This window comes from Octopus bimaculoides, chromosome 20, assembly GCF_001194135.2.
Source record: "Octopus bimaculoides isolate UCB-OBI-ISO-001 chromosome 20, ASM119413v2, whole genome shotgun sequence".
Lineage (NCBI taxonomy): Eukaryota > Metazoa > Mollusca > Cephalopoda > Octopoda > Octopodidae > Octopus > Octopus bimaculoides.
The window spans coordinates 14,172,725-14,182,280 of NC_069000.1; the positions used below are offsets into that span (position 1 = coordinate 14,172,725).

Consider the following 9,556-nt stretch of genomic DNA (forward strand, 5'->3'; position numbering starts at 1 on the left):
CTTGAGAAATTTTAATCGGACAAATCGACCCCAGGACTTGATTTTTTTTTTTTTAAGTCTGGTACTCTTTTGCCAAGTCATTAAGTTACAATGACACACACACACATATATATATACAATGGGCTTCTTTCAGTTTCCACCAACTCAAATCTACTGACAGAGCGTTGGTTGCCATGAAGCAATAATAGAAGACACTTACCCAAGGTCCCATGCAGCGGGACTGAAACCAGAACCATGTTGTTGGGGAAGCAAACTTCTTAGCACACAGCCACATCTGTGCATATACTTTATATATATATATATATATATATATATATATATATATATATATATATGTATGTTTATATGTATGTGCATTTTTTCAATGTCTACAAATAACACGGAAAAAATAAATAAATAGTTACCAGGGTAGCAAAAATTCACATATGTGCCAAGGATATTACAGCCTACTTATAAAGGTAGAAGTTCCAGGGTTTAGTGAATTGTTTTTATATTACATAGATAAATTAAGAAATGGAGTTACATGCAAGTGTTATTCAAATCTTTATACTTCTGACATATGTTTTGAAGAAAACATTGGTATTATTCATTTAGACATATCAATAAACGCAACAATACTGGGCTTAGTAAATTAATTTGGTCTCTAAAGGAACATATTAAACAATTTGGTTCGGAATGGAACATTCTATCTAGATCCTTTCCATATGATAAAGGTAAATCCTTTTGTCTGCTCTGTACCGAAGAACAGTATGTCATTCTGTTCTCTTGTAAACACGTATGTCATTTTGTTCTCTTGTAAACACATTTAAAGAATGCATTCATCATTGCAAACATTGGCAAAAACATACCTTTAGTTCCTATAAGTAGTTTCTACCAATCTTTAAAATTCGACTTTTGACTGTCTTCTTAGATTTCATTTCCACTACATATATCTATTTACACACCACTCATCTATTACACTATATTTCTCCACTCTTAATTTTCTGTTAATTTCTTTCTTTCTCCTCTTTCTCTTTCTCTAAATTGCCTTTGACATTAAATCTATTAATGTTTTTTTTTTAAATAACTTACCAGTGTTCCCTTCATCATATACGCAGTAATAACATTTGATTAAAATGGCTTATTGGTGTGTTTTGTTTCTCTTATTTTCCATGACAAGATGATTACATTGTTTTGCATCATTTTATTCCCTCGGGAATAATACCAATGTTTTCTTCGAAACATATGCCGGAAGTATAAAGATTTGAATAACACCTGCGTTTAACTCCATTTCTTAATTTATACATATATATATATATATATATATATTACAGAGATGTACTTGCATAGCAAGTGACTTGATCTGAGATCATGTGCTGAAGCAAAAACAATTGCAGCATGGAAGGGCTTTGTGTCAGGTAATGAGTGGTTAGAGTGTGACTGAAGAATAGAAACAGGTGTCTTGTTGTAGAAGAGAAAAATGGTTACCCGGTGAGAGGGAGAGAGCAAGAGAGAGAGGGGGATAGAGAGAGAGGGGGAGGATAGAGAGAGAGGGAGACAGATCAAGAATGAAGACAGAAACAGGTGTGTTGCGGCAGAAGTGATACATGGTTACCCAGTCAACAAGAGAAAGAGAGAGAGAGAGAGAGGAACCACGAAGATATTTCTGTTGGAATATTTGTCGAACTCCATTTACTTGATCAGAACTAAACCTTAGTGACAAGCAAACAGTCTATAAATATTGGAATATCTATGGTAACTTGGCCTAGGAGTTGTTTCTAAATATTATCTGGATACTGCCAAAACTGATAAGAAATATACTTCCCAGCAACATGCAATAACATGGCTTACCTCTGTCAAATGTAATGCTTATCTTGTCATATTGTTTAGAATTAATCATGCATTATCTCATAGCTTCAAGATTTCGATGAAATGATTGTTTATTTTTATAATGACATTGTATGGTAGGTGTGGGAAACTGGATCTGGCCAATTTGAACATAAAACAAGCTAGAATATTTGGGCCGAATATAGCCGGTTTAAATGCTAAAGGGCTAATGAGCTTTATTGTGACTACACACCAACACATTTACAATACCTCCCCCACCAGACTTTATGGCACTTCAGATCAGCTGACTTGAAGAAGCTCTAGTGATAGTTCCATGCAAACTATCCTTGGCAATATATGTTTTTCACCTCTGACCCTTCAAGAATAACGATGTGAGTGACTGAAATCATTCTCAAAAGCAAAGATCAGCAAATTGGTCATTATTGACCCCTGGGGGGTGGTCTATGTGGCTATCCAGATGATGTGCTCAGCTGCGCTCCGCAGTAATAACCATGATGGTATTGTTGCGGGGAATGGCCAGTGACACTCAATACAGCAGCTTCTCCACTTCATGGGCTCATTTCTCCACCAGGCCGCCATTATCTCTACTTTGTGGAGGAAATTAGTAGTACAAGGTCCCAGAACAACTGACATCTCGACAGTGACCAGCACAAACTGATAACGACTGGTCTTTACCAATTTTTCTCTCCTCTGCGTTATGGATGGTGACACCCAGGTTTACAGCCAATGCTGCAAGGTTGGAGCCAGAGATCATGTCACATCTCAGACTAGAGCTCTGCTTTACTCAAATGGGAAGAGGGTTATTCCATCGGGATGCTTACTGTTCCCGCAGTCAAGACCTACTAGTTCAGGTTGAGACAGGAAACCAGCCTTCTGATTATGTTATACAGAGCAGCATGTCAGGGGAATTGGCCCATGCTAAGGCTGCAGGATAATGGATGCAGGCTGAATTTATCTACCATACTTATCAATACCTTTCTGAAATGTTTCAGATTTCTTTTTTTTACATGTTGTTTATATTTTTGTGATTAGAGCCAGATGATCTGCATATAATGGTTGACAAATATTTAATGATTTCCAAGCACATCCTCAACCATTTCTCAACCCAAATTTTCTATTTATAACTAATCATAATTCTGTAATTCATACAATCACAAAGGTATTTGTAAAAATTTAATCTTTATAAATGATTCAAACTTAATATTGATTTCCCATCATTGATACAAAACAGTAACAAAATAACAAATATCTTCATGCATGCAATTTTAATATAAAATATATAAATATTATCAATCAAGAGATTTCAATGACATATATTCAAATTTTAGCATAAGGCCAGCAATTTCAAGGAAGGAGTAAGTTGGTTACATCAGTCCCAGTGCTCAACGAGTACTAATTTTATTAGTAGCATTTTAACTCAGAATAGCATTTTAACTCAGAATGTAAAAACGGACACAATGCCACTAAGCATTTTGCCCAGAATGCTAACAATTCTACCATCTCGCCACCTTGAAAAGCTTTAAATGATATATATTAAAAAAATATATTTAAAAAGTTTTGAAATATTGGAAAATTATTATTTGAATGTGAAAAAAGAAACATTATTGCTAATATATACACTTGAAATTTGGGAACGAAAAATTATGTAGAAATTATAAAATGTATCTTTTTTTAAACTTCCTGATTACATTTATGTAAATGATTTGTAAAATGCTAGGTTACCAAGAACCAAAGTATAATGAAGCAAATCAATGCGCAGGATTCCAAACCAAGCTCCTTCGCTTCCAATCATCACACCAGAAAGAATATATATAATACAAGCTAAAAATCCAAACAAGTTTTCATGATATAGACATAGAGCAATTATGATGATAATTGCCAAACCGGCTATTGGTTCTGATATTGAGCGTTTCACCTCTGAGTCCATGAAAAAGCTGAAGGTAATGGCAAAAAAGCAAACAGCAGAAAGAATCCATGATATCATTGTGAAATGATAGTAAATACAGAATCCAATGGACAGTAATGGAATTCCAACAAATGTTGCCAGTAAAGAAAAAAGCATGTGTGCTCTGATGATATCCTTATATGGTTTCTCCATTGAAAATCGAGCTACTCCAATGCTAGCTGCCATTCCTTGGATAAAGATACCAAGTCCTGCGATGACGCATACTTCTTTTAGTTTGACTGCCACAAAATAAGCTGACAAAGCCAGGAAAAAATCAGACAAAGCCGTGCTTAACTGGCGGCCTCCCATTGTTACCTGGAAGTAAATGATTGCAATATATATATTAACCAGATAAAATATAATGGGTAGATGATACATCTTTACTCAGAATATTCCTCAACTGTTACATCACATAAAATTGGTTACAGAAAAACAAGGCAATGAATTAGCACACAAGTAGCCATATAACAGAAATAAGAGATCACAATTCACAAATTGTGACTGTTCTTCAAGCTGAAGGAGCACCTCAGAGTCAGTCATTTTGAAGATGAAGGAGGCCCGTGACAAGGGTCTTGGACACCTTCACTTTGGAGATCTTCCACGGGGCCTTCACAAAGTGGTTGGAGCACTACACGGGCATTGAAATCAGAGGATGCTACTTTGTAGGAGATTAGAGTTTTGTATTTATATTAAAATAACAAATGTCCCTCCTGAAAAAGTCATAAAACTTCTGGCATGCATCTTGTATGTTCAACTCTTGTGTGTGTGTAGCTGATTAGTTTGAGAGTAGAATTTGTAGGCAGAAACTGAGAAGAAACCTTCGTTTGTATGTGTGGCGGGGGGAGTAGAGACAACAAACGCATTTGCCCGTATAAAATTCGCCTCAAGTTTCATCTAATTCATGCCAGCATGGAAAAGCGTATATAAAAAAGCAAGTTAGCATACACACACACACATACATAACTGCACATTAGTGCTAATTTGTTTAAAATGTAACAAATATTAATGTTTTCTTCTTTTCTTTTTTTAGTTTTAAATAATTTATTGAAGCATTTTCTTTTAATAACACCATCCTTAAATTTTAATCTGTAACGCTTTTGATTCCCTTTGACAGCTTTCAACAATGTTATTTTCTAAATATTAAAAGCCTTTTATAGATCATTGTTGGAAATCTAAGTCTTGCTGTATCTCTAAACACTACCGGTAGCCTGCACGCAGTCCTGGTCCTGCGATAGATATTCCGATGTAAATACACTATTGTGAACAAAATTGATTCTGACAAAATATTTTAACAAATATCGAGTTACCGACACTCCTGTAGTAAATTAGGTAAATTACGAGTGACAAACTTGTAATAACCAATAATTATCTAGTCATTCAATTTACGTGATATGGCGAAAGTAAAGAATACGTACACCCGGTGTTTAGGATTAGGGGTTAGGGTTTAGGTGAGGATCAGGGGTTTTGTTACGCCGATGTACGGTGATGTACGTGTTCTTTGCCTCCGCCCGCGATATTTACGACTCAATCGGGAATATTCCGCTTCGATTAAATACTTTCTTGCATTACATATATCTACAGACATAACTACATAAGTGTGCTCCCATCCCATCTTTTTTTTTTCCTCATAATTTTCTGAAAAATTAATATATTTTTAATGTAATTTTCAACAAATGCGTTTCAAATACGTATCAAATTCCAATACAATCGTAAGCTACACCATCTGGTACATATTTGCTGAAAATTTCATTAGAAAATACCCATTTTTCAGAAAGTTATGAAGAAACAAAGTTAGAGGTGTACATTTATGTAGTTAAGTGCATCCATAAAGCTAATTCGAGGCATCAAACGTAAAAAAGCAAGCGTTGAACCGCTTAGCGCCGTTTTATATCTTATTTTCGGCGAAGATATGAAAGAAATTTGTTCTCCTCCCTAGAAATACTAATACCCCTATGGTTTCTGAAACCTATTTGTATGTCACGGATCAGTGGAAATGACTACTCAAAATAGGTCTTTCAAAATGTAACATAGGAAAAATTGTCCCGAGTTCGATTGTTAGAGGTTGACTTTGTTCTTCAGTCTAGACAACTAAATTTTAAAACAAAATATGAATCTTGTTTGTTTACAAATAACAACATATTTGTTTACATTTTGGTATTCTTTAATTGAATATCTCCTCACTTTTACGGTCCTGAATTCAAATTGGTCTTTTGACTGCGCTTTTTACGGTCCCGATGGCCAGACGGACATCCACGAGCGAAAATTGCTATTATCGACCAAAACAAGATACTGGACATTGCTGCTATAGACTAAGAAGTTCTGTCCGGAGAGTTTTTTTGTTTTTTTTTAATCTAGCAGGTACCCTCGAACTCAACGTTAATTGTATTAAATGGTGTGCAATATCATTTAATTCACATTTGTCCATCTGAACTGTCCGGAGACACTACCTGACCAAAACCCAGTTAATATGTTTCCTTCTTTTTTATTTCGAATGCGTTATATTTTAATACACTTTCGGTACATATTTTAGTTTGTAAAATAACTTCGGGTCGTCGCTATTTCTACTTGAATTTAGGTCCGTAAAAGTGAGGATACCCACTTTAACTAAGTAGTTTATTTATTTAGTTTTTCGCTTTTATACATTAGTTGGTTAAACAGATTTAAAACCAAAAGTGATGAGGGAAAAACTGTCCAAATATCTGATAGGCAAATGTTTAAATTTAAAGTGAAGTTCGTTCAACTGCTTTACATTCACAAATTTATATAGAACAACAGTGTCCTGAGTAAAGTGTCAGGATATCATCAGTAGATAATGATTAAGTTTTGTTGTCTATTTTTGTAGATTACCAAAATAATAATAATCTATTGAATTGATTCAAACAATTTCTTAAATTTAACTTTCCCAGAAAAAATCGGTGTTTAACTATCATAATAGTTTTCATTTGAAAATATCGAAATCTGTCAAAAATACAATTCAAATGTATTTATTAACGTAGTGAAGGAATGTGGTACTTAATTTTTCTTTTAAAAAGATTTTAAAATGTAAATTACTGTGTAATGTGTACATGGGGAGTGTCAATTACATTTTGTGTCTATAAATGGGTCAATATGAACATTTTTTAAAAAGAAAACCGCTTCATAATTTAATTTATATTTTCATTTTTGAACTTAGTTAAAAAAAAATTTTTGTTCAGAAATCAGCCTAAATGAAATATAAATTACAAGATCAAATAACTTTTTCTAATCTCTGAAATTAATCCAACCATTACGAGGATCATAATTATGTTGCTAGTGTTGGTAATGTTATCTAGTTAACAATCACATTTCATCGGTTCGGATATTAATACGATTTTAAGGAAATTTCCCAATTTCTTTCTTCGTATTCTAGTAGATTTAACAACTACTTCGACACTGTCCTATCGAACTAAAGCTAAAGGATTATCCCGGAGAGAGAGAGATTAACAAGCGTGATAACCACGAATTTTACCCAAGCAGAATCAAAGATCCTGCGATGAGACAAATAATAACAACTTATAATAAACATAAAAGTGTGAAAATTTAGTTATACTCACTTCTTCGAAAATATAACCGTGGAGTCCTTCCTTGTTTTTCTGGTAAATTACAGCAGCTTCCGTGTAAATTGGATTATATAAAAACAATAACAAACAGAGTTCAAAGTACACCAGAATTGTGTTTCGGCTTGTTAGAATTATCTCCACATAGAGTTGTTGTGAAAGACTACTTTTTGTGAGTCGTTTTAGTCTTCTGGAGGAGTTAGTGTGAATAAGTGTTTCCGTAACTCACATATTACGTCTTATCGTCATACTTATCGTCACTAAAAGTGACAGTCTTTATTAATATATTCATACTAATTTGTTAAGCGTATTTCAGTTGCATATAATAAGGATTTAATTTTACTGAAGTAGATGGGACACCATAGCGACTGAAGTAAGCGCCCTATTGAGAAGTTAAGATCCTGGATAAACCGATCGTATCGTTATACATTCAGATCTTGTCACAGACGTTATTCTAAGGTCCAGTAATCTTAATTCTAATTATCAAACGTCTTTATATGTATCTATTAACAATATAAAGTATAAAATTCTTGAAAAAAATTTTAATTATTGTATAACCTATTTAGTATAAAAGCATGCCTCAACACAGCAAATTGCCTTCAACTGTAGCTTCAGGTTGACCAGTCCCTTGTCAATGGAATTTGGTGGACGGAAACAATACGGAAGTTACTTTGTGTGGGAGGGGGGCACGAGCGCGTATGTGTAATTTTGGGGGAAGAGTTAAGTCGATTACATCGATCCCAGTACTCAACTCTGGGGTACTACTAAAGCAGCACGGTCCCGAACGCGCAGTCGCGCGTCCGGGCTAGCTAGTCGTGAGTGGTCGATCCTAACCCTAACCCTAAACACGTATTCATTTGCACACGCGGGTTGGGGATAGGGTTAGGGATAGGGTTAGGGACAGGGTTAGGGTTAGGATCGACCACTCAAGACTAGCTAGCGCGGACGCGCGACTGCGCTTTCGGGACCGTGCTGCTTTAGTAGTACCCAACTCTGGTACTTAATTTATCGACCCCCGAAAAGATGAAAGGCAAAGCCGACCTCGGCGGAATTTGAACACAGAACGTAATGACAGACGAAATGCCGCCAAGCATTTCGCGCGGCGTGCTAACGTTTCTACCAGCTCGCACACTGTATATGTGTACAGGCATGAATGTCATTACATCGTCAATATGTTGCTCCAGTATGGCCGCAGTCCAATGACTGAACCAAATAAAAGACAGAGATCTGTATATATGTATGTATATGCACTCACTATACACATTGCCATGGGTCCACCGAACAGTTACTCTGGGGCCTCACAGGTCTTGGAACCCAATTCTGTTGTATATATGTTGTGGCTTGCTGTAAATAAATAAATACTATAAGGATAGGGCCCAAGGCACATTGATTACCCCAGGGACTTATAATGTTACTAAGACAACCCTGATTACATCCAAAACTTCTTGAATATCTTTCATATTGTCTTTTGATGGTTTCTAAGTGTAATCTCCAGGTTAAGCATGTTTTGTTCTGAGCTTTGTGAAACCCAACTTCTCAAGATTGGTACTGAGGCAGTTGTGGAGGTGCAATGGCCCAGTGGTTAGGGCAGCGGACTCGTAGTCATAGGATTGCGGTTTCGATTCCCAGACCAGGCGTTGTGAGTGTTTATTGAGCGAAAACACCTAAAAAGCTCCACGAGGCTCCGGCAGGAGATGGTGTTGAACCCTGCTGTACTCTTTCACCGCAAGTTTCTCTCACTCTTACTTCCTGTTTCTGTTGTGCCTGTAATTCAAAGGGTCAGCCTTGTCACACTGTGTCACGCTGAATATCCCCGAGAACTACATTAAGGGTACATGTGTCTGTGGAGTGCTCAGCCACTTGCACATTAATTTCACGAGTAGGCTGTTCCGTTGATCAGATCAACTGGAATCCTCGACATCGTAAGCGATGGAGTGCCAATAACAACATATATATATATATATATATAAATCACTTAATAACTAAGACACTTTAGCACGTAACAAAAGTATGAGGTTTCAGTTAAGAGCTATTCAGAAGTAAAATTGTAACAATGGAGTCAGCATTTAAATTTTTCTAAGTATATTGTAGGAAAGAATTGGAACACGCATTCTTCAAGCCAAACCATTCAGCAGGAGCTCGAAGGGGAGATAAAGAATGAGATAGTTGAATAATATCCACGGGCATATGGTGTAGTGGTTAAAAGCGT

At 35.7% G+C, this 9,556-nt stretch overlaps 1 protein-coding gene across 1 annotated transcript; it reads right to left on the reverse strand.

Annotated features, from left to right (window-relative positions):
• Positions 1–3,077: 3,077 nt before the first annotated feature.
• LOC106883426 (uncharacterized) lies at positions 3,078–8,125 on the reverse strand. The gene is made up of 2 exons (XM_014934422.2): positions 7,345–8,125; positions 3,078–4,087 (listed from the first exon to the last, which is right to left on the reverse strand). The coding sequence occupies exon 2, from the start codon at positions 4,079–4,081 to the stop codon at positions 3,518–3,520; it is 564 nt and encodes a 187-aa protein (XP_014789908.1). The 5' UTR covers positions 4,082–4,087; positions 7,345–8,125; the 3' UTR covers positions 3,078–3,517.
• Between the last annotated feature and the right edge of the window lie 1,431 nt (positions 8,126–9,556).